Here is a 25,830-nt window from a genome sequence, read left to right as displayed (position 1 = left end):
AGATCTCTTTGGGTCAAATATGGCAGACGGTAATAAAAATAGCAGACGCTGGAGAGCTTTCTGTTCTCCTCTCTCTCATTTCCCTGCTGCCCTTCAAATGCACTTCTTCCATATCTAAATGCGGAAAGACGCTCAAAAATATTCTGGAAGCACAACTAAGAGAGACTGCAAGAAAAGCAGGGCTGCTGATAGACAGGGTTGTCGGGACAATGTCTGAGTTTTAAATTTCTCCCGACTCACAACCGGTCAATCCAAAATATACAGACAGCCTCTGTTGGAAACGTTAGCAGCACGCTTTATAAAAAAAAAATTAAAAATGAAAGCGCTCGTTAAATAGGATAAGTGAGGTAAATGAAAGGATCATCATTATCATTCATATGTAAAACCACAGCAAGGAGGTTTTAATGACATCATTGCTTGGTAACATAACAGGGCCTTATTTAGAAAGGTCTTTTCCCTCTGTTTTGCACTTTTGGACATAAAGGAGGTAATGCTATAAGGCGTTGCGTAGATTCAGGCAGAAAGGGGGTCTTTACTAAAGCTTAGGTCAAGTTATCTGCAGCAGGGCCCATAGGCATAAAACGGGCTCTGCTGCAGATAACTCGAGCTAAGCTTTAGTAAAACACCTCAAAGTTTGCACATAAATGCTGGTATTCAAGACCTTTATGTGCATACTAGTAAAAAAGGGCTCGTTTCTGACACAAATGAAACGGGCGCTAGCAAGGTTTTCCTCGGAGTGTGTATGTTTGAGAGAGAGAGTGTGTGTGTGAGAGTGACTGTGTGAGAGAGAGTGAATGTGCAAGTGTGTGTGTGTGACAGAGAGAGAGTGAGACTGGGTGCGAGTGTGTCTGTGAGAGAGAGAGTGTGTGCCAGGGCCCCCCCCCCTCCCAGTTCCAGGGTCCCCCCCTCCCTCCCGCCCTCTGAGTTCCAGGGTCGTCGTCCCCCCTCCCTCCCTCCCTCCGAGTTCCAGGGTTGTCCCCTCCCTGCTTCCCTCCAAGTTTCAGGGTCCCCTCCCTCCCCTGCATTATGCTCTCTCCCCTGCGTTCATCCATATGCAGGCAACGTCCTTTGTGCCCTGCCCCCTCCATCCATCCATGTGCAGCATCTCTCCCCTTCCCCCTCCACCTCCCTCCAAATTCCAGGCCCCCCTCCCCCCTCCGAGTTCCAGTGTCCCCCTCCCTCCCATTTCCAGGGTCCCCCCTCCCTCTGTCCCTCCGTCCCTCCCTCCCAGTTCCAGGGTCCCATGGAACTGGGAGGGAGGGGGGACAGAGAACGTTGGAGGAGTGACGTCAGCAGGTGGTTACGATCCCAGTGACAAACCTTGGAACGTTGGAGGAGAACGTTGGAGGAGTGATGTCAGCAGGTGGTTACGATCCCAGTGAGACACATTGGAATGTTGGAGGAGCAAATTATTATATTAGATGTGAACACTTAAGCGCATCTGAACAATAATTGTGCTGCGTATTAGGCACCTGTTTTTGCAGGTGTGCATTCACATGGGAGGGGTCTGGGCGGAGCTGCACCTATATACATAACTTATAGAATATTACCAGTTGAGCGTGCATCTCCTCAGTCTGGGCACAAGAATTTACACCAGCTCTTTGGCTGGCTTAAATGCTCACTCCTAAACATATATTCCTTAAACTACATAAGGCACCTAAAACACCTCTCACACGACCTTACCTAACACCTTTCCATCTGAATTCCTCTTTCACCTCAGCTTATGATTGACTGGTTTTTTTTTTCTTTTCAAATCATGTAACGACGTTTTCATTTCCATACTCTGTAAGCCACATCGAGCCTGCAAAAAGGTGGGAAAATGTGGGGTACAAATGCAATAAATAAATATCTGCATATATACCTAGTTATCTTAATGTTCAATAAAGGATGGTAGGCACTTATATTCCTTTTGTAGAATAGGCTATTAATAGGCACCCCTTTTGTAGAATTTCCTTCAAAATGTGTTGAGTAACCCATGGAAAGTTAGAGCCTAGCAAGAAGTAACCCAGACCAGAGCTTCACAAAATGTTTGGTTGTGTGGACCCTTTATTAACCTCCAAAATGTTCAGAGACCTCAAGTTCATCTCCATCGCCCTTCCAGCCCTTCAGTTCCAAAACTGTCCCCATTAGCCCATTATCTCTCTTCCCCCTCCTGTCTCTCTTATGTCCCTCTATCCCTCCCCCCAACCAGTCCCCACTAGTCTCTCACTCTCTCCCTCCAGTCAGTCCTCGCCTGTCTTTCTCTTCCCCATCAATCTCTGTCTTCCCCCCCACCCCAAGCCAGTCCTCTCTCGTTCTGGCCTCCTGCCAGTCCCCACCAGCCTCTCCTTCCGTCTCCCTCCAGCCAGTCCCCGCCACCTGGCCTTCCCCCCCCCCCCCCCCCCCCATCCACTAGCCAGTTTGCAGCAGTCTCTGCTCTCCCGGCCAGACCACAGCAGTCAGTTTTCCTCCATTGGGATCTCACTCTCTCCTCACCTGTTGATTCTGCACTCGTCTGATCACACTCCCGCAACTGCTACTACTGCTCCCACTCCCACTTCTGCTTCTGATATACATAGTAACATAGTAGATGACGGCAGAAAAAGACCTGCACGGTCCATCCAGTCTGCCCAACAAGATAACTCATATTTGCTGCTTTTTGTGTATACCCTACTTTGATTTGTACCTATGCTGTTCAGGGCACAGACCGTATAAGTCTGCCCAGCACTATCCCCGCCTCCCAACCACCAGCCCCACCTCCCAACCACCAGCTCTGGCACAGGCACAGACCGTATAAGTCTGCACAGCACTATCCCCGCCTCCCAACCACCAGCCCCGCCTCCCAACCACCGGCTCTGGCACAGACTGTACAAGTCTGTCCAGCACTATCCCCGCCTCCCAACCACCAGTCCCGCTTCCCACCACCGGCTCTGGTACACACCGTATAAGTCTGCCCAGCACTATCCCTGCCTCCCACCACCAGCTGCCCAGCACTATCCCCACCTCCCAACCACCGGCTCTGGCACAGACCGTACAAGTCTGTCCAGCACTATCCCCGCCTCCCAACCACCAGTCCCGCTGCCCACCACCAGCTCTGGCACAGACCGTATAAGTCTGCCCAGCACTATCCCCGCCTCCCAACCACCAGCCCCACCTCCCGATCTTGACTAAGCTCCTGAAGTTCCATTCCTTCGGCACAGGATTCCTTTATGCTTATCCCACGCATGTTTGAATTCCGTTACCGTTTTCATTTCCACCACCTCCCGCGGGAGGGCATTCCAAGCATCCACTACTCTCTCCGTGAAAAAATACTTCCTGACATTTTTCTTGTGTCTGCCCCCCTTCAATCTCATTTCATGTCCTCTCGTTCATCATCCATCTCCAACCTCCCCCCCCCCCCCTTCAAAACTCTGCTCCTTCCATCCCCTGTGCTGCTAGTGCTTCTACCACCATCTGTACAGCCACTCCTTATCCACCTCTGCAACAGCCTCTGTATTGTGCTTGCATGAGTTATAGCAGCATGAAAACACTTTTCTCTGTGTTCTGCAGGCCCTCTATAATGGTCTCATGGACCTCCAGGTATATATGGACATACGCTGGAAACCACTGATCTAGATCATCCACACATTGAACCCTCACTAACTGTACACATATTGCCTTTTTATTATTTGATCATAAACTTCTCACGCATCAGGGCATTGTTGTAAACAGAGGCAGTCAGCTGGATTTCCCAAATTCCAATGGTTGCCGTATGTGAGGTCCCGAAACTATGTACCAACCTAAAATATTTGAATTGGCTCACTCTTGTTTTTGTGACCCATCAGTTTCCATCTTCTCCTTTGGTTTTACAGCAATGTGGGAAGCATAGGAGCCAACATTTCAAAATTATTGGGGGTGCTAAACCCAATGGAAATGACCTCTTCCAGGATATAGTCCAAAAGGTTTGTTCAATTTGAGGGGGGGGGGGGGGTTCAAGCATCCACAGCACCCACTGAGCTGGCTGCTATGATGGGAAGCGCAGGGTTGAAGTCTAAAGTCGAGCTTTCCTTCGCAGCTATCTGGGGACTTTTCCCCAGTTTATATCCCCTACCCAGTTACTTTGGTCCAGCCATTGCAGTGACAGTCCTCAATGAGGCAGCATGCACCAGGACTTCTCCTAGAGTTCTGTAATCATAAATCTAAATCCTGCAAATAGATGTCAACATTGTGCAATGACTCCTATTCCTTTCCTTGGGATCCGTATTAGCAGACTCTGATCTTGGCCCTGGCCCTCTTTTTAATTATTTGAACACTAGTAAAAAAGGCCCGTTTCTGACACAAATGAAACGGGCGCTAGCAAGGTTTTCCTCGGAGTGTGTATGTTTGGGAGAGTGTATGTGAGAGTGACTGTTTGAGAGTCAGAGTGAAAGTGTGAGCCCTGCCCTCCCAATCCATGGCCATCCATGTTACTCTGTCACCTGCCCCCTCCATTCATCCCTATCCAGCATTTCCCCTCTCTGCCTGAGGCCTGCCCTGCAATCCATATCCATCCATGCCCATCTGTCCCCTCCATTCATCCCTATCCAGCAATTCCCCTCTCCCTGAGTCCTGCCCTTCTAATCCATGGCCATCCATGCTCCTCTGTCACCTGGCCCCTCCATTCATCCCTATCCAGCAATTCCCCTCTCTGCCTGAGGCCTGCCCTGCAATCCATATCCATCCATGCCCATCTGTCCCCTCCATTCATCCCTATCCAGCAATTCCCCTCTCCCTGAGTCCTGCCCTTCCAATCCATGCCCATCCATGCTCCTCTGTCACCTGTCCCCTCTATTCATCCCTATCCAGCAATTCCCCTCTCTCCCTGAGTCCTGCCCTCCCACTGCTCTTCCAATCCATGTCCATCCATGCTCCTCTGTCACCTGGCCCCTCCATTCATCCCTATCCAGCAATTGCCCTCTCTCCCTGAGGCCTGCCCTGCAATCCATATCCATCCATGCCCATCTGTCCCCTCTATTCATCCCTATCCAGCAATTTCCCTCTCTCCCTGAGTCCTGCCCTCCCAATCCATGCCCATCCATGCTGCTCTGTCCCCTGCCCCCTCCATTCATCCATTTCCAGCAATTCCCCTCTCTCCCTGAGCCCTGCCCTCCCAATCCATGCCCATCCATGCTCCTCTGTCCCTTACCGCCTCCATTCATCCTTTTCCAGCAAGTCCCCTCTCTCCCTTCCATGCTCCTCTCTCTCCCATGTCCCAGCCTGGCCCGCCCTCTTCTCCCCCCCCCCCCCTTCGCATCCATGCCCCCCCCTTCGCATCCATGCATCCCTTTGTTTTGTTTTTCTTCTTTTTAAATTTACCTCCGTGGCGGTTCCGGCAGCGAAGCGTCAGGGAAGGAGGCGGCGCTCCCGACGTCTAGCTTTTCCTTCGCTGTGTTCCGACTTCTTTTGAAGGCGGAACACAGCGAAGGGAAGGCTAGACGTCGGGAGCGCCGCCTCCTTCCCTGACGCTTCGCTTCTGGATTTGTTTGGTTTGATGCGAGGGCGGGGCAGAGACGGCTGGCTGGCTTGAAGGCTTCACACCACGAATCCACGAACCCTTCAGCCTGGGAGTGACGTCAGATGGCTTCATAGAACGTTGTCCTCAGAACGTTGAGGGTGCGTTTTATTATATTAGATTTTAGTGTTGATTTCATTGGCATGAAAAATTCTATCTATAACTGATAGTTAGAAATTAAGAAGCCTGGAATGGGTTTGACTCTTTAATTTTTTGTAATCCATGAAGTTAAACTAGAATGTGTGTGTGTGTGTATGGGGGGGGGGGGATTTTATAACAGTTTGATGTTATTTATTGTATATGTTTTGATTTGTTTAGATTTTATTTTATGATTATTATTTAACTTGGAAATGTATTTGTATTAGTTTTTTGGTGTTCTGTTTATGAGCCATGAGGAAGGGAGGGATGCTGGGAGAGGAGTGGGTAGGGAGAGGGGATTCTCCTCCTCTTCCTTCCTACCCCAGGATTGCTTGTGAGGACCATGCTTCTAATCCAGCCTGAATCCCGCTGGGCTCCCTCAGCTGGAATCAAACTCTTAACAGTTGCCTACATTACAAGTCCAGGGTATTATATAGTTCCCTTCAAATTGGAGGGCAGCCCATCCTCTAAACATATCCCAATGCTAAGAGCAAGCGCCAGAATTTTCCTCACTTAAAACGTACAAGTAAAAAAATATCCCTGAAAAGCGTTATATTTTTCTTTCTTGGATTGTCCTTTTTCCACTGTCCCCGTGTTACAGACCTGAATCTTTTCTCCTCTAGCCCTGGTTATAATTACTTATGGAGGCTGACTTTCTCTTGACCTCTCTGAATTGTCTCCTAAGTTTGCGTGGCAGCCTATAATATATCATGTTAAATTGTATTTTACTGCCACCGCGTTTTCACTTGATGCGGCAGGACATTTCAATTAATGCAGCTGTTTGTCATAATAATACCACACCTTCTGGGGGAATGTCTCCTTCCCAGAACACACACACACACATCACTTCTTGTCTTATTGTTCACTTTCACATAATATGACATCATTACTCCACATAGTTATTCCAGAAAGGGGACATGAATGATTTTAATGTAAACCTCCACTGAAATAACTGAATCCCTTTTCTTTTGGTGTGCCTCAGAATTGACAATTACAACTCTGCAGGGACAAACATGAGCTCACTTCTTTTCCAGCTGGTTTTTGTTTAGATTTAGAATAGAAGCGACCTCTCTGCACCTCTTTCTTTTTGTTCTTTATTTATCTTAGTAAGAACAAGCGCGCTAATATTCAGCCTGGACAATCACTGTTTTTTTTTTTTTTTTTAAATGATGGATGCTGCGCCTGACTTATTCACTACCAGTGGCCAGTGCTAAATATCCGGATTCAGTGGTGACTGACGCCACTTTCTGGATAACAGCAATATTGAGATCAAACATGTAACAACCTCTAAATATACCCAGAAACGTTGTAACGCGTCTAATGTCTTATAATGTCTTCTGCTATACCACTGTCTTGTATTCCTAATGTTTGTAAATGTCTTCTGCAATACCACTATCTTATATTCATGACCATGTAACCCAAAATCCTTCTGTAAAACCAAATGTATATCCTCTTCTTATTTCCAGTATCCATGATGTATTGTAAGCCACATTGAGCCTGCAAAGAGGTGGGAAAACGTGGGATACAAATGCAATAAATAAATAAATAAATAAAAGTAGTTATCCAGTTAGCTAATTGAATATCACCACTAATCGGATAACTGTGAACTCCACCCAGCTCTGCCTACGGACTGCCCCGGTACTATTCAAAATAGTGCTGAGAGGGTCTGTGAGTCGTGGAAAAGTCCAACTAAACCATTTAACTTGTTAACAGCGGCCGTTCTCCAAGCACATGGCTTTGAGTATTACCCCAGATGTGTCTTCTGCATATGACTTGGAAAATCCCATTTTTCTCACAACATGGGAGCAAGTCCATAACTTAGTGGCAAGATGTAGGTGTGTACATAGCACCAAGGAGGTTTAATTGACAGGAGACTGCGGGAGCTTGCTTGGCCCATTATCTGGCCTGAAGCCAGTAGGCGGCGCTTACTGCCATATTGAGTCACCCAAAACAATAGCAAACGCTTATTAGAGATAAGGATTGCCTATGCATGGCTTGGCATGGACCAATAGGTTGCTTTGGTTTGAGTGTATCAAGATGGTGGCTATGGCTTCAGTCTTGTCATGTGATGCCATCTCCTGTCAATTAAACCTCCTTGCATAGCACTGATTCTATAACAGACCTGCCTGTGCTCCACCCACATGTACGCCCCCCTCGCAGTTACACAGTGAGCAACTTTGGCGTATACGTTATAGAATGGTGCCTAGTGCTTGCATGCGTAACTGCCAATTATTGACCCCACTGATATAATAATACAATAACATTTATATTCCACTACAAACCATATTCTGGATCAATGCAGATTACAATATAAAAGAGACTAGGCCAGCTCTAAATGTGGTGAAACCTATGAAAAGGTGGTAGGAAGGAGTGATTATACACCATGCCCATGGAGAACTGAACCAGTTAGGCAAGTCAGAAGAGAATTAAGGCAGGCTGAGAGGAAATGGAGGAAATCTTATGATGCAGACGATTATGATAGTTACAAATGTGTGAGTGGATGAGAAATGACTATTTTAGGAAGCGGGTGCCGGGGGCTTTGAATAGACCACAGGAGTTGTATTGTACAGGGAAGTACTTGGTCAATGGATATGATGATAAACGTATGAAGACTGGGCCTGATGCTATAGCTTAATCAGATTTTATTGATGGATAAGATGGTTGCACTGGAGAGGAGGGTGGGTGATTGTGAAAATCAAGAGAAATATCAGGATTCGCAGGTTGTGGCATCTAAATGGGTTGAGTTTGAGGAGGTTAGAGTTCAGGAGATGATAAGAATGGTTTCTATGATTACACCTGAATGATCGTTGTCAGATCCTTGTTTGTCTGGAGTCATTTGTCAAATGGCAGATAAAATCGCTTTACATTTGACATATATTATGAATAGGTCTGTTATAGAGGGTGAGCTTCCAGTTGTTTGTAAGCAAGCTACTGTTAAAAATGTTGCTATAAAATGATAAATTAGATTCTGATAGTATGTGTAGTTATAGATCTATTTCTGTGGTCCCTTTTTTGGGGAATGTAATTGAGAAGGCAGTTTTGCAACAACTTGAAGACTTTGTGGATGTGAATGATTGTTTGCACAAATTTCAATATGGATTTGGAAAGGCCCAAAGTGTGGAGACATTATTCATTTCTACTGTTGATACTTTGAGGAGTGAGGTGGATAGAAATCAATGTTTTTTGTCTGATTTCTTTGGATGTGTCATCTGCTTTTGACTCTATTGATGGGTCTATATTATTGGCAAGGTTACGGAAGTTGGGAATAGCAGGTAAGGTATGTGATTGGTTTGCCTCCTTCCTATTTGTCAGACCGTGCTTTATTTGTGCAAAGTGATGGAGGGGGTCTCTAAATCCATTCCTGTGTTGAGAGGGGTTCCACAGGGTCAGTTTTGTCTGCGCTCCTGTTTAATATTTATATGGTCCCATTGTGTGAAGTATCAGAATCATTAGTTGAGGAGTTATCTGTGTGATTGACTTCTTATATGAATGAGATTTGTAAAATGGATGACAACTAATAAGTTGACTTTGAATGTGGGGAAATATGACATTTTTATTGTAGGAAGAGTAATGGATGATTGTTGGCCTTCGGCTATTCGTGTGGGAGAAATTGATGTACCAGTATGAAAGGAGATAAAGATATTGGTTGTGATTTTGTGTTCTGAGCTATCAACGAAAGGTGAAATTGTGCTTGTGGCTCAGTCAGCCTTTCATCAACTGCAGATGTCGTTTCATTTAAAACCTATGTTATGTCCAGTTGACTTTAGGAGTGTTATTCAAGTGATGGTTTTGCCAAAAGTAGATTACTGTAACTCTTTCTACTTGGGTGTTCCGGAGTATGGGCTTTAAGCATTACACATAGTACAGAATGCAGCTGCTAGATTGGTTGCTGGCATCTCTAAACGTGAACATATAACACCAATGTTGAAACAACTTCACTGGTTGCTAGTATAAGGTTTTAACTCTCATTTATCAAGTGGTTCTTGTTAAAAAGACTTTCTGTTTTCATCTGGAAGGTCTTTAAGAACTGATTTTACTAAATCTTTGAATTTTGTATTTGGTATATTCTGTGCATTGTGTAACTACCCGAGCATTTATTTATTTATAGCATTTCTACCCCGCTCTTTCCCGCTCGATAGCAGGCTCAGTGCGGCTTACAATGTATAGGTACAGAGTATCACAGGGATAACACAATTTGAGGGTACAAAGTATCAAAGAGGTAATACAATGTATGGGTAAAAAGTGTCACTTAGATAATACAGTTGTGTAGAGAAGGGTAAAAGGAAGAGATATAGGGGAAGGATTGAGGTATGTTTAATGTTAGTGGTGTGGGTTAGAGTCGTAACTTAAGTTGGCTTGTTTGGATAGGCTTGTTTGAAGAGGTATGTTTTCAGCAGCTTTCGGAAGCTTAGAAGTTCGGTTGTAGTTCGGATGAATCTTGGTATGGCGTTCCAGAGCTGACTGCCTAAAACTGAGAAGTTGGATGCATAGTAGGTTTTGTATTTGAGACCTTTGCAATTAGGCAGGTGAAGATTGAGATATGTTCGCGAGGATTTGGACCTGTTCCTGGCTGGAAGGTCGATTAGGTTGGTCATGTAACTTGGAGATGCTCCGTGGAGGATCTTGTGGATCAGTGTGTGGACTTTGAAGTGTATTCCTTCTTTAATGGGGAGCCAGTGGAGTTTTTCCCGGAGAGGTGTTGCACTTTCGAATCGTGATTTACCGAAAATGAGTCTGGCTGCCGTGTTTTGGGCGGTTTGGAGTTTTTTTAGAATGTGGGCTTTGCAACCAATGATGATACTATTGCAGTAGTCCGCATTGGGTGAGTACAGCTTTTTCAATTGCAGGAACGCTTATGTGCAATGCCTTGCCCGGTCAGTTGCATAGAAGCACTAGTATTCAACAATTTAAGAGACTGTTAAAACACAGCTTTTTGTGCAAGCTTTTTTCTGATAGGCAATGCAGGTTTGGAGACTTTGTAATGGCAGCTCTTCATGTCATGTATGTTAATGAAAATGTATTTTGTTATTTTTGTATTTTAGTACGCATGTTTGTATGGATACCGCTTAGTTTATAAATGGGTTAAAAGTGGTTTAAATAAATAAATAAATACATATACAGAATAAGCTATAAAATTCATCATAGACTATTTCAACTAGCCCTAAAATGTAACATCTTCCTACACAGATGAGCAATATACTAAGATTAAAGAACATCCAGCATCAATTCAAATATATAGAAAATAAATATGTTTTTAACAACTTTACTCAGATATATGGAAAATAAATGTTTTTTAAACAATTTTGGAAATTTCAAGTACTCTGAAATCAACCTCAGTTCAAGGGGAAATGAATTCCTGCATTGAACTGATCTATAACATATGCACGCATTTGGCATCTAACATTAGATGCCAAATTATAGAATGTGATGATGACCAGGGGCTGGTCTAGGGAGAGGTTGCATTTGGCAATGTAATTGTACTGCTGCTAGTTTGGTGACTTGGTATACAATAGTCATTTCACCTCTGCTATGACCAGACAAGGTGGAACATGGCATGGAACAGTGAGGATAAAGGAGAAACCTATTGCCCAACACTAGTATTTACTCTCGGAAAGGGAAAGACCAATGGAAAATGAACCACTTGATATGGTTTCTAGGCTGACTTACTGACTAGACTTAGCTGTTGTCACTGCATATTGATTCAACATTCTTGGATTTGGCAAAGCCAAGATGGGCAAAAAAGGGACATTTCTAAAAGAGCCACTCATTTTTCCCTACTTCCACAGAAATGGAGCGTGGACACCATGGTCCTCATGGGCCCAATGCAGTACAAGTTGTGGAATTGGCTTCCAGGTCCGGCAGCGATCATGCAGTAATCCGGCCCCCAGGTTTGGGGGCAGAGTTTGTGTAGGCCAGAGCAGAGAGGAACGGTAAGTATGATCCAGTCAAAAGTTGTCTTTATGATAATCCTTCTTGTTTCCTTTAGTTCTTCCATTCTGGAGCAGAAAGAAGCAGTTACTCTTCTGAAAGTTCAACCTGCATTCCTGGTAATAGGCTAATTAGAATGCTTCTCCACTGATTCATATTGAACATAGTTAGTCTTGCTTTGATATATCCGATGTAGAACAGCTAGGGCATGACCTCTAGAGAGAAGAAGTACATGTATCCAGTGGCGTACCGAGGGCGGGCGGTGGGGGCGTTCTGCCCCTGGTGCACGCTGCAGGAGGGGTGCAGGGAGCAGCCACACGGCTGCTGGCTCTGCTGATTCCCTGCTTCCTCTGCTGTTACTTCCTGTTCTAGGGCAAAGGGAGCAGGGAACCATCGGAGCCGACAGCCACACGGCTGCTCCCAGCACCCCAGCAGGTAAGAAGAATGCACCATGGGGGGGTGGGTGGGCTTGGAGGTGATGTGCCAGGGGGTGTCGTGTGCACCTGGGGGTGTGTCGTGCTGAACCCGGGAGGGGGAGTGCACAGTGGCAATCCGCCCCCGGTGGCAGCTGACCAAGGAACGCCAGTGCATGTATCTTATTTGTTAAAAAGATGGGCTTTTATGAGCACACAGAACAATTTTACAAATGCTTCCTAATTTAAGGACTTGTGTGCAGGGCTGATGTGGAGAAAGAGCAGGGTTCAGCACCCATCTTCCCCTTATGCATACACACTTTTCTGCCCTCCACCTTTTCTTCAGCCCAGACTCTGTTCCTCTGCTATGCTTTCTGCCAGCAGTGGAAGAGCACTGCATATATATGTGTTTGACACACTGAAGCCAATAGAGGAATCAGCAGATGTGCTTAAGAAGTGTTATTTTCCTTCTGCTGGAAGAAAGGAAGGGGAAATGGATCACAGAATGGATGCATGGGGGGAGAGGAAGAGCAAAGGATAGCACTGGAATGGGGTGACGTGATATTGAAGCCTTGTGCCCCCAAAAGATGAGCCCGTTCACCATCCCCCTCAGGATGGTTCTGCCTGTGTGACCTGGAAAAGTCATGTGGATCATCATCTGTGCCTGGTGGTCGCATTATCCAGTAAGAGGTATCACAGCCAGCAAAAAATCTGGTTTTCCGTAGGGCCAATATGGTTGCTGCTGGGTTCCCAAACCTGCCCTGGTGACCCCACGGCCAGTCAGATTTTCAGGATATCTATAGCAAATATGGAAATGATAAAATCAGATCAGTGATAGATATATATAGACTTTTATTTGTGCAAATAGCAATCTCCTTGCATCGCCCGACACTGGCTGTGTTTCGCCCAAAAAGGGCTGCCTCAGGGGCTACAAAACAGTAGATTAAATTAAAAACAACAAATTAATTAAAAAATAAAAACAGGTATAATATAAAATCAATAAACAAGTACAGCGCTGCGTATGCTTTGTAGCACTTTATAAATGCTAAATAGTAGTAGTAATTAATTCGTTGTTTTTAATTTAATCTACTGGTTTGTAGCCCCTGAGGCAGCCCTTTTTGGGCGAAACACGGCCAGCGACGGGCGATGCAAGGAGATTGCTATTTGCATGAATAAAAGTCTATATATATCTATCACTGATCTGCTTTTATCATTTCCATCTTGGAGCTTGCGGATCGATTGCCTATCTATAACAAATATGCTTGAGATGAATTTAGAGACCCTGTGAGGCCACGTCTTTGGCCAAATTCTCCTAATGGTCTTAGCTAAGTGCTTGACAGATTTGCAGCTAATGGCACAGATTTATGGAGCCAATCTGGGAGATAACAAAGCCAGAGAAAACTGCTTGGGCAGCATTGGAAATCTGCTGAAGATGAAGAATCTGCTACATTAGGAACTAGAGCAGTTTCTAAGACATGACTAGAACACATTTTGTTCCAGTGTGTGCCTTGTGATAGGGTATTCATTTGGAATAAGGGGAGCCCAGCTAAGCATAAAGCACAAAAGCATTCCAAGAATAGGTTGAGAATAACGAAAGTACAATTCTCAGAGTTATAAATTACCAAGTAACTGTACTTTATAAATATGCACACTGTAACACCAGTCTGTGACATTTTATAAATATCCATCTACCCAGTCAAAAGACCAAAATAACAGGTGTAAAATTGAATATAAAATGTTGGAGAATAAAAGAGCTGAGAGGGAGAGAGTTTTAAAAATGATGGTTAATTAATTTAAAAATACCTAAATGCAGAGCATACGTGGAGGGGCATAATCGAAAGGGGTGCCCAAGTTTTCCTGAGGACGTCCTCGCAGGATGTCCCAGCGAAGGGGCGGGGAAACCATCATCGAAACAAGATGGGTGTCTATCTTTCGTTTCGATAATACAGTCAGGGACGCCCAAATCGAGAAATTTAGGTCAACCTTAGAGATGGTCATCCTTAGAGATGGTTGTCCCCGATTTTCGGCGATAATGGAATCCGAGGACGCCCATCTCAGAAACGACCAAATCCAAGCCATTTGGTCATGGGAGGAGCCAGCATTCGTAGTGCACTAGTCCCCTTGACATGCCAGGACACCAACCGGGCACCCTAGGGGGCACTGCAGTGGACTTCAGAAATTGCTCCCAGGTGCATAGCTCCATTACCTTGTGTGCTGAGCCCCCCAAAAACCCACTCCCCACAACTGTACACCACTACCATAGCCCTTAGGGATGAAGGGTGGCACCTAGATGTGGGTGCAGTGGGTTTGTGGTGGGTTTTAGAGGGCTCACATTTACCACCACAAGTGTAACAGGTAGGGGGGGATGGGCCTGGGTCCAGCTACCTGAAGTGCACTATACCCACTAAAACTGCTCCAGGGACCTGCATACTGCTGTCATGGAGCTGGGTATGATATTTGAGGCTGGAAAAAAATATTTAAAAAAAAATTTTTTAATAGGGTGGGAAGGGATTAGTGACCACTGGGGGAGTAAGAGGAGGTCATCCCCAATTCCCTCCGGTGGTCATCTGGTCATTTAGGGCACATTTTTGTGGCTTGGTCATTAAAAAAAAGGATCAAGTAAAGTTGTCCAAGTGTTCGTCAGGGACGCCCTTCTTTTTTCCATTATCAGCCGAGGATGCCCATGTGTTAAGCACGCCCCAGTCCCGCCTTCACTATGCTTCCGACACGCCCCCGTGAACTTTGGTTGTCCCCGCTACGGAAAGCAGTTGAGGGCGCCCAAAATCGGCTTTTGATTATGCCGATTTGGGCGACCCTAGAAGAAGGACGCCCATCTCCCGATTTGTGTCGAAAGATGGGCGCCCTTCTCTTTCAAAAATTAGCCTGCTAGTAACATAGTAAATGATGGCAGATAAAGACCTGTACGGTCCACCCAGTCTGCCCAACAAGATAAACTCATTTTGCATGGTATGCCATACTTTATATGTATACCCGAGTTTGATTTGTCCTTTCCATTCTCAGGGCACAGACGTAGAAGTCTGCCCAGCACTCTTCTTGTACTAAAAGTTATGAAGCTAACTTCGACACCCCTTAAAATTTACACTGAAGCCCATCCATATCTATTCAGTCACGATCAGGGCGTAGACCATAGAAGTCTGCCCAGCACCGGTTTCGCTTCCCATTTATTTATTTATTTATTTGTTACAGTTGTATCCCACATTTTCCCACCTATTTGCAGGCTCAGTGTGGCTTACATAGTACCGTGATGGCGTTCGCCGGTTCCGGTATGAACAAATACAAGGTGTTATTGTGGTAGAATAAGGTTCATGTATGGTGGAAATTTAGGGGAACTTAGGGAGGAAGAGGGGAGTAGGGGTGTGTCCATTACGATCTTTGGTTTTGTTGTGTTGCAGATACTCAGGCTTTTATTACCGGTGTCGCCACCCAATCTCCGCATTACAAGCTTGTTGTAATATCCAAGAACTGGCCATTCGAGAGACCACATTCAGAGCTCCGGTGCACTGCGAGGGAGCTTTTACGAAGTTTTGTTTATTGCTCTTTAGTAGCTGTGTTTGTACATCTTATGTAAGGCAGTGCATAAGAGCTTATTACTTGCATGTAGGTCAGTGATTCTCAGCCCAGTCCTTGAGACACACCTAGCCAGTCAGGCTTTCAGGCTACTCCATAATGAATATGCATGAAGAGATTTGCATGTACTACCTCCATTGTATGCAGCTACAACTTGTGCATATTCATTGGAGGTCGTCTGAAAACCTACCTGGTTTGGTGTGTCCCGAGGACTGAGTTCAGAACCCCTGATGTAGGTGGTTCTTTCCCCTATCACTTGTTTGTGACTACAGTTTTCTGGTCATGAGACACGGGAACTCAGTGGTAAAAGTTTCTCTTAGTGTAACAACTCATGAAGAATCATCACGTGTATTCACTGTTGCTATGGGGGTGTCAAAGGGTGGTAAAACCACTCCAAAAATATGGTTTGTGCAGAATGGCGAGATTTTGTTTTCTGGTACCTGCCCCGAGGCTTTTCTGCTCAATTTGTTAGGGCACATTTTGTCGAAGGCTATTTTGTTACAAGGCTATTTTGACCGGGCTATTATGTCGGGGTGCCCTACCAGTATCCTTTATATATTATTATTATTATTATTAGCATTTGTATAGCGCTACCAGACGCACGCAACGCTGAACACCTGACACAAAGAGACAGTCCCTGCTCTATAGAGCTTACAATCTAAAAATACAGACAGACAAGACAATTAAGGGCGAGGGAAGTACTGGATGGAAGAATTCATTGAATGGTGCTATCAAATAATACTTATTCTCTGTGTGGCTGAAACTTGATAAAGGGGTTCCTTAGGCCTTTTGGGACTTAAAGTATCTTTTATAGCTAATTTAAAGATAGGGAAGGGGAGAGCTGTGATGTGCAGAAATGTCACTTTCTCTTATCTCCCCCCCCCCCCCCCCCCCGATACCTGCATTGCCTCCCCTGTGCCCCTCCCCCCCACCCCAAATACTTTTGCTTAGTGATGCCACTTCTTAAAACCCGGCTGGCTGTAGGGTCACCAGGACCAGTTTGGGAAGCTCCAGACTAATAGAATAACGATAAGGGAAATTAATGAGAAATGAAAACTGGTTTTGGAGAAGATAGAACTGTACAAAGAGTAACAGCAGAGAGGAACAGAATAACGGAGCCGCTTTGAGGAGTCTGTAAGTCAATTTACCTCTCAGACTGAGCAACAAACCTGCTGGGTTAGCAAGATGGTGTTCATTCAAGACAGGTAACACATGCTGAAAGGTTCTGCAATTAATGCCTTGTTGTACTTGTTACTCTCGGTTCCGATATTTGTACTGGAATGCAGATGTTTTTCTTCCCTGGGTCTGGCCCTGAGAAGATATGGGTACATGATGAATGGATGCTGCTACACGGTTTTCATGACTTCCTGTCACTTCTGATTTTCTTATCTTGAAAGAGAGCTGTGATAAAACTGCCTCAAAAAATTAGATCTATGACTCTGGGGGTTTTTTTGCTACTAGAATACCATCAAATAGTATAAATGATCAGAATGCGGAATGTAATCATTTGGTTCCAGCTGGAGGATATGCTTGGGATGGTTCAGCTCCTCCATGTAGTTTTGTACAGAAGGATTGGTGTGCCACACTGTGGTGTGGGGGCTCTATCTTTGGGGGATGAGTTCAACCTGGGCACACTAGAGGTGATGAGCTCAGGTCCAGGGTGTGAGGAAAGGTGACTGCCTAAAGTATGGCAGCCCTCACCAGCCAATGAGCAGTACTGTACATTGATCTCACCAGCCAATGAGCAGTACTGTACATTGATCATCTCACCAGCCAATCAGCAGTACTGTACATTGATCATCTCACCAGCCAATCAGCAGTACTGTACGTTGATCTCATCAGCCAATGAGCAGGCAGTACTGTACACTGATCTCACCAGCCAATGAGCAGTACTGTACATTGATCTCACTAGCCAATGAGTAGGCAGTACTGTACACTGATCTCACCAGCCAGTGAGCAGTACTGTACGTTGATCTCACCAGCCAGTGAGCAGTACTGTACGTTGATCCCACCAGCCAATGAGCAGGCAGTACGGTACACTGATCTCACCAGCCAATGAGCAGTACTGTACATTGATCTCACTAGCCAATGAGTAGGCAGTACTGTACACTGATCTCACCAGCTAGTGAGCAGTACTGTACGTTGATCTCACCAGCCAGTGAGCAGTACTGTACGTTGATCCCACCAGCCAATGAGCAGGCAGTACGGTACACTGATCTCACCAGCCAATGAGCAGTACTGTACATTGATCTCACCCAAGGTTGCCAGGTTGAAAACATTTTCCCCACCCAAAACCAACCCCAAACCCACCCAAAACCCACACAAAGTCAAACCCTGCCCCCGACGTCTTTAACCCTGCCTCCGATGTCTTTAACCCCGCCTCCGACGTTCCTCCGACATCATTAACCCCGCCCCTGACGTAACCTCCGACGTCAACTCCGCCCCCGACGTCATTAACCCCGCCTCTGTGGGGCTTCTATTGGGCCAATAGAAGCCCTGGAAAACCGCCCAAACCCACACCGCGGCCGTGAAAAAGCAGTCCAATTTCCCGCAGCCCATAGCCGTCAAAATTTCCCCGCAGCCGGTCGCGGAAACCTACCCAATTGGGTGGGAAAACCGCCCACCTGGCAACCGTGATCTCACCAGCCAATGAGCAGTACTGTACGTTGATCTCACCAGCCAATGAGCAGGCAGTACTGTACACTGATCTCACCAGCCAATGAGCAGTACTGTACATTGATCTCACCAGCCAATGGGCAGGCAGTACTGTACATTGATCTCACTAGCCAATGAGCAGTACTGAGCATGCAGACCTAGAAGGAAGGGTTCCTTCAGCCCTAGGGACAGCAAGCATTCCTTGAGCTACCTGGTCTTGCTATGTACAGGGAAGGGGTTTATCCGTCAGTGTTGGGCCTCTTTGTTGCACGTAGATAAGGAATGAGCCATTAGCCCAGTGAGCCTCATAGGATAAGGACTGTAATATTTTCAAACACAGAATGATTTATTTTCAGCTTCTGCAATGAAAACATTCCCTGTCCATTGCCAATATTTTGGTCATCATGGGGCCCGTGGAGCAAATGCAGTGCCAACTGTGGCAGCGGGATCCATTCACGGCAGAGGTCCTGTGAGAATGGCAACACCTGCCCTGGGTGTGCAACGGTATGTTATGTTCTAGGTTATCGTACGTCGGAAATTGTCCTGCATCTCTTCACTCATTGATGCCTGTTTTTCAAAAGGGACCACCTTCTGCCTCTTGGGAGGAAAAATGGTGTGCCAAAAATTAAGAAGCTTCCAGTGATATTTGGGGCAATATTTCCATTTGTGGTGCCAGGTGCATTAAAAAAAATGTATATTTGAAAAAAAATGTTAGACTATAAAGATAACGTTAAAATAGTGTCTTATAATGGAATATCACCTAATGTAGAATTTCTGTTCTCGTAAACTGATCAGGCTGAGAAGTGATACACATTTTTTAGCATCACTTACCATGCCTTAGCTGCAAAGCACAGGGAAGTGCAAAGGCTGAGCTGTAAGTATTGGGAAGGTGCTCAGTACGTCCACTGCAATTACCGCAAGGACAAGTTCTGTATTGCATGTTCTAATTAGTTAGTTAACTGTTACGCCAGAACAGTAACAGTTACCGCTCTGGTGCGCTAAACAGATGTGTTAATTTGCACATTAACCCCAAGATTCTATAAAGCTGTGCGCCCAAATTTCCGACTAGCATGCAACTTTGGGCGTGCAAGTTATAGAATAGTGCCAGTTATTTGCCGAATTTAATTGCTAAATTAGGTGCTAATTAGACTTAAGTACCAATAATAGCTCTTAAGTGGCGTTAATTGATGGTAATTTGTAGTTATACATGTAATTGCACTTAGGCGATATTCTGTAAGCTTAGGGCCCGATATTCAGTCAGCAGAGGGCAGCACTTTTGCTGTCCGCCGTCAGTATTGTCCATATATTCAGTGCCGGGCCATTTCCAGCGACCTGCATTCAATATCTGGATTTTTTGTAGCCGCTAAAAAGTTAATTGGTTAAGCTGATATTCAGTGCCAGGCATGTAGCCAGATCTCAACTTTGAGGAGGGCCTGAGCCCAAAGTAGTGGGGGGGGGGGGGGGTCACATTTTGCCCCACCTACCTGCTGCTCCCCACCCCCCACACCAACCTCACATACCTGGGCTGATGGGGGTCCCCAAGCCCAGAAGCCTTCCTCCAGAGCGGTTTGCTACCACACCACCTGCCCAGCTTCTACCCCCCCCAGTGGCTCGCATGCTCGGTTTTAATGAAATTGAGCATGCGCGAAACTTCACATATGCTCAGTTTCACGAAAACCGAGCATGCGTGCACGGGGGTGGGGGAGGGGGAGAGCAGGCCAGGCAGCGCGACGGTGAACAGCACTGGAGAAAGGCTTCTGCTGGCAGGGCTCGGGGACCCCCGCCATCCCAGGCTCCCAAGGTGTCTCCCCCTCCCCCGTGGCTATGCCACTGTTCAGCGCTAACAGGTTAACATTTTAGCGGTTAAAGATATGCCTGCAACACAAAGAGGGTTAGGCACTGAATATCCTCACCTAACTGGCTATGTCGCGCGATATAGCTATTTAGCGGAAGATAACCTGTTATCTAAAGGCGCCAGTATGTTATTTAACCAGTCAGCAGTAATGTCTGGCTGGTTAAATAGGTTTGAATATCGGAGGGGGGGTGGGGGTTGCACGCATAAATCCCTTGATTTGAACTTTCACTATGATATTGTATTAATGTTGAGAACAATCACAGAACATGTGTAATAAAAATGAAAAACGAACAGTGTAGCAGTGGCGTATTTCCACAAGGTACGTGTGTTGCATACGCACCCCTTGTCAGACCTGGCCCCCCACCCCTCCACCCGTACCTAAAAAATCATCTAAAAGGCTGCAGTCTTCTCTTGGGCAGCGGCACTCATAGCCTGCCTGCAGCCTGCACTGGGACTTCCTCTCTGAACAGTCCCACCCATCACAAAATAGGAAGTTGTGTCAGAAGGGGCAGGACAATTCGGAGAGGAAGTCTTGGAGCAGGCCACAGGCAGCCTATGAGTGCTATTGCCACTGCCCAGGCGAAGACTGCAGCATACATGATTTTAAGGTACGGGGGGTGGGGGGTGGGTGCAGTGGCGTTCCTAGACTGGCTGACACCCGGGGCGGATCGCCGATGCGCCCCCCCCCCCGGGTGCAGCGTGGCCCCCCCCCCCCCGGCAAAATTACACCCCCCCCCCGGGTGCATTTTTACCTGCTGGAGGGGGGGTGCCGCGCGCCTGTTGGCTCTGAGTCCGCTCGTTCCCTGTTGCTCCCTCTGCCCCATAACAGGAAGTAACCTGTTCCGCGCAGTGGGAGCAACAGGGAGGGAACGAGCGGACTCGGCCAACAGGCGCGCGGTACCCCCCAGCAGCGTGCACCTGGGGCGGACTGCCCCCACCGCCCCCCCCCCTTGGTACGCCACTGGGTGGGCGTGCAAGAGATGCACCCCTTGTAAAACATTTCCTGACTATGCCGCTGCAGTGTAGTCACATATAGGGAGTGGAGGAATTGCTCTTTCTGCAGATGCTCCTTGTGGATCATTTCACTTCCACTGTCTCTGGTACAACTTAGATTATTATTATTATTTTTATTACTACTACAGTCTTATAACCCACAAAATACCACAAAGTTCACTGTGGGTAACAGACAAAAACTGAACAAACATCAGGAATTACAATATTTAAACCAAATCCTATATAATAAAACGCACCTCCAACATTCTGAAGCTGACTGCATGGCTGAGGCATTCCTTCTCTCTGTATCCATCTCCTGAATTGACATCACATACTTCCGGGTTCGTCACAAGCAGAAGTGACCAACCACATGAGGTTTCTTGGCTTCAGAATGTTGGAGGTGCATTCTATTGAATAGGATTGGTCAGTTCCTTTCCTATATAATAAAAGGCACCTCCAACATTCTGAAGCTGACTGCATGGCTGAGGCATTCCTGCTCTCTGTATCCATCTCCTGAATTGACATCACGTACTTCCGGGTTCGTCACAAGCAGAAGTGACCAACCACACGAGGTTTCTCGGCTTCAGAATGTTGGAGGTGCATTCTATTAAATAGGATTGGTCAGTTCCTTGAAGCACAGCCAGAGCTCAGCGTCCTGCACAGTAACAATCAGACACCAGAGAGAGAGGGGGGGGGGCCTGACACCAGAGAGGGGGGGAGGTATCTGTTACACACACACTCTCTCTCACACACACACACACACACTCTCTCTCTCACTCTCACACACTCTATGTCTCACACTGTATCACATTCACTCTCTATGTGTCACACACTCTCTTGGTCTCATACACTCAGTCTCACAGAGAGTCTGTGTCACACACTCTCTCTCTCTCTCTCTCTCTCTCTCTCTCTCTCTCTCACACACACACTGTATCTGTGTGAAACACACTCTCTGTCTCTCACACTGTGTCTCACATACAGTGGTGGAAATAAGTATTTGATCCCTTGCTGATTTTGTAAGTTTGCCCACTGACAAAGACATGAGCAGCCCATAATTGAAGGGTAGGTTATTGGTAACAGTGAGAGATAGCACATCACAAATTAAATCCGGAAAATCACATTGTGGAAAGTATATGAATTTATTTGCATTCTGCAGAGGGAAATAAGTATTTGATCCCCCACCAACCAGTAAGAGATCTGGCCCCTACAGACCAGGTAGATGCTCCAAATCAACTCGTTACCTGCATGACAGACAGCTGTCGGCAATGGTCACCTGTATGAAAGACACCTGTCCACAGACTCAGTGAATCAGTCAGACTCTAACCTCTACAAAATGGCCAAGAGCAAGGAGCTGTCTAAGGATGTCAGGGACAAGATCATACACCTGCACAAGGCTGGAATGGGCTACAAAACCATCAGGAAGACGCTGGGCGAGAAGGAGACAACTGTTGGTGCCATAGTAAGAAAATGGAAGAAGTACAAAATGACTGTCAATCGACAAAGATCTGGGGCTCCACGCAAAATCTCACCTCGTGGGGTATCCTTGATCATGAGGAAGGTTAGAAATCAGCCTACAACTACAAGGGGGGAACTTGTCAATGATCTCAAGGCAGCTGGGACCACTGTCACCACGAAAACCATTGGTAACACATTACGACATAACGGATTGCAATCCTGCAGTGCCCGCAAGGTCCCCCTGCTCCGGAAGGCACATGTGACGGCCCGTCTGAAGTTTGCCAGTGAACACCTGGATGATGCCGAGAGTGATTGGGAGAAGGTGCTGTGGTCAGATGAGACAAAAATTGAGCTCTTTGGCATGAACTCAACTCGCCGTGTTTGGAGGAAGAGAAATGCTGCCTATGACCCAAAGAACACCGTCCCCACTGTCAAGCATGGAGGTGGAAATGTTATGTTTTGGGGGTGTTTCTCTGCTAAGGGCACAGGACTACTTCACCGCATCAATGGGAGAATGGATGGGGCCATGTACCGTACAATTCTGAGTGACAACCTCCTTCCCTCCGCCAGGGCCTTAAAAATGGGTCGTGGCTGGGTCTTCCAGCACGACAATGACCCAAAACATACAGCCAAGGCAACAAAGGAGTGGCTCAGGAAGAAGCACATTAGGGTCATGGAGTGGCCTAGCCAGTCACCAGACCTTAATCCCATTGAAAACTTATGGAGGGAGCTGAAGCTGTGAGTTGCCAAGCGACAGCCCAGAACTCTTAATGATTTAGAGATGATCTGCAAAGAGGAGTGGACCAAAATTCCTCCTGACATGTGTGCAAACCTCATCATCAACTACAGAAGACGTCTGACCGCTGTGCTTGCCAACAAGGGTTTTGCCACCAAGTATTAGGTCTTGTTTGCCAGAGGGATTAAATACTTATTTCCCTCTGCAGAATGCAAATAAATTCATATACTTTCCACAATGTGATTTTCCGGATTTAATTTGTGATGTGCTATCTCTCACTGTTACCAATAACCTACCCTTCAATTATGGGCTGCTCATGTCTTTGTCAGTGGGCAAACTTACAAAATCAGCAAGGGATCAAATACTTATTTCCACCACTGTACGCACTTGCACACACTCTCATTCTCACACACACTCTCTCTCTCACAGACACACGCGCACCCAGACTCACTCTCTCTCTCTCACACACACACACACACTCGGACATTCATGCTCTCTCTCACACACAGTCACTCTCACATACACTCTTTCAAACATACACACTCTGAGGAAAACTTTGCTAGTGCCCATTTCATTTGTGTCAGAAACGGGCCTTTTTTACTAGTTATACAATAATTTCCAAAAAAACTCAGTTACCAAGGGGCGTAGCCAGAAAACAGATTTTGGGTGGGCCTAGGCAAGAAGTGAGTGGCACCAAGGGTTCTCCCCCATCAAACAAATATCTCAGCTGGTGGGAAAACATTTCTTTCCACCTTGGAAGTCTGCGGCAGTAATGCACTGAAAACTGAGCATGCACAGGTGCCAGTATTGTGGAGAGAAGCGTTTTCATTACCATCAGGGGGAAGTCTTCAGCTGGTGGAGCTTGGGATCCCCACCAGCTACCGCTAAATGTGTGCTACTGTTGGGTGGGCCTGAGCCCTAAGTGGGTGGGCCCCGGCCCACCCAGGCCCACCTGTGGCTACATCACTGGTTACTATGAATTAATAAAATTTCTTAAAAAGAAATGTCTTAAGGGCTTTGATCATTCCGTATTTGAATACATCGGCCAACGACAGGTAGGAAGTGATGCTGGTCATGTATATATAGATGGAGACACACTGTAGACAGAGACAGCCATAGCAGTGGAGGTGCTGTGTTCCATAACCCAGTCTCTTGAACTCACGATGCGCCTATTGGGCTGTTCTTCACATTAGAGTTCAAACTTCAGAACTGCCATATGCTATCTAAAGTCCATCCTAACAACATGTCCGTGGACCTTTTTAGTCTCTAATACCCTTTCCCACTTTCTTCTTTCCCAGTTCCTTCTATCCTATTTTATGTCATTGTAATTGTACATCCACTGGTCTGGCGATCGCCTCATCGGTACATTGTAAGCCACTTTGAGTCCGCATGCATGTGGAAAAAAGTGGGGTATAAGTGTGCATAAATAAATAAATAAACACTTCTTAAACTCACATGTTTCACACAGGAATATAAAACTTGTAACCCAGAGACCTGTCCAGAAGTCAGGAGAAACACACCGTGGACTCCCTGGATGCCTGTCAACGTCACACAGAGCGGTGCACGACAAGAGCAGCGCTTCCGTTATACTTGCCGGGCTGCGCTGACTGATCCCCATGAACTGCAGTTTGGGAAGAAGAAGACAGAGACCCGGTTTTGTCCGAACGACGGCTCTGCAGTTTGTGAAACAGATTGTACGTCCTTGTGTTCCTAGATGCTGTATTTAGCAACAATACCTGACCTAGAAGGACCTTATTAATTTGCCCATTTCTAAAGGAGTAGTTTCTTCATGGTGGAATCCTCAAGCTGGGGTCAGATAATCACTAAATCAAATCCCAGGATCCTCACCTTCAGAAGTCAGACTGCTGTATTTAGTGTGTTTTTACTAGCAAAAAAGGTGCTGGTACTCAAATGCTAAGGCCACCCTTCATGGGTGAGGTGATCACTGATGGACTCATCCCACAATAGCCAGGCCCTCTGCAACCAGTCACAGAATCTATGACGAGGCAGAATTGGTGTGTAGAGCCTGAGCTCTTTCACTAAAACTTGGGGCCCATGGGTCAATTTTAGCAGACAGTGGAAAAGGTGCCGGTACCCCCAAGTACCCCCTCAAAAAAAGCCCTGGCTTTATTGCAGAGTATAACAGTCACAGTGAAACTACAACCAGTAAATTCACATGTCTACATCTGTTAAGATATACTGTACTTAAGGGCTTCACAAACCTGCCCTTGGGACCCCACAGCCTGTTGGGTTTTCAGGATCAATGGCGTACCAAGGGCGGGGCGATGGGTGCGTTGCGGTCCACTCCGGGTGCAGGCAGTAAGGGGTTGCACTGAGCAGTCGCACAGCTGATGGCTCTGCCGGTCCCCTCTGACATCAACTTCCTGTTCCAGGGCAGGGGACCGGCACAGCCAACAGCTGTGCGACTGCTCAGTGCACCCTTTACTGCTTGGAGAGAGGGAGGTGTTGGCAGGTGGGGGGGGGGGGGTGATGCGCCTGGAGGAGGGGGGTGGCAACCAATCTAGGTACGTCACTGTTCAATTAATAGCCTGAAATAAAT

The 25,830-nt window shown here is 46.4% G+C and overlaps 1 protein-coding gene across 1 annotated transcript; it reads left to right on the top strand.

The window, feature by feature from the left end:
- Positions 1-11,433: 11,433 nt before the first annotated feature.
- Positions 11,434-24,964, top strand: LOC115458692 (semaphorin-5B-like; the record flags this gene model as incomplete). Its single annotated transcript, XM_030188520.1, has 3 exons — positions 11,434-11,577; positions 18,588-18,735; positions 24,739-24,964. Coding segments are annotated over 3 exons (518 nt in total), but the record flags the coding sequence as incomplete, so codon positions are not given.
- Positions 24,965-25,830: the final 866 nt, after the last annotated feature.

Source organism: Microcaecilia unicolor, unplaced genomic scaffold (genome assembly GCF_901765095.1).
Source record: "Microcaecilia unicolor unplaced genomic scaffold, aMicUni1.1, whole genome shotgun sequence".
NCBI lineage: Eukaryota > Metazoa > Chordata > Amphibia > Gymnophiona > Siphonopidae > Microcaecilia > Microcaecilia unicolor.
Note: the sequence above shows the minus strand (reverse complement) of the source record. Positions and strands in the feature narration are given on the sequence as shown.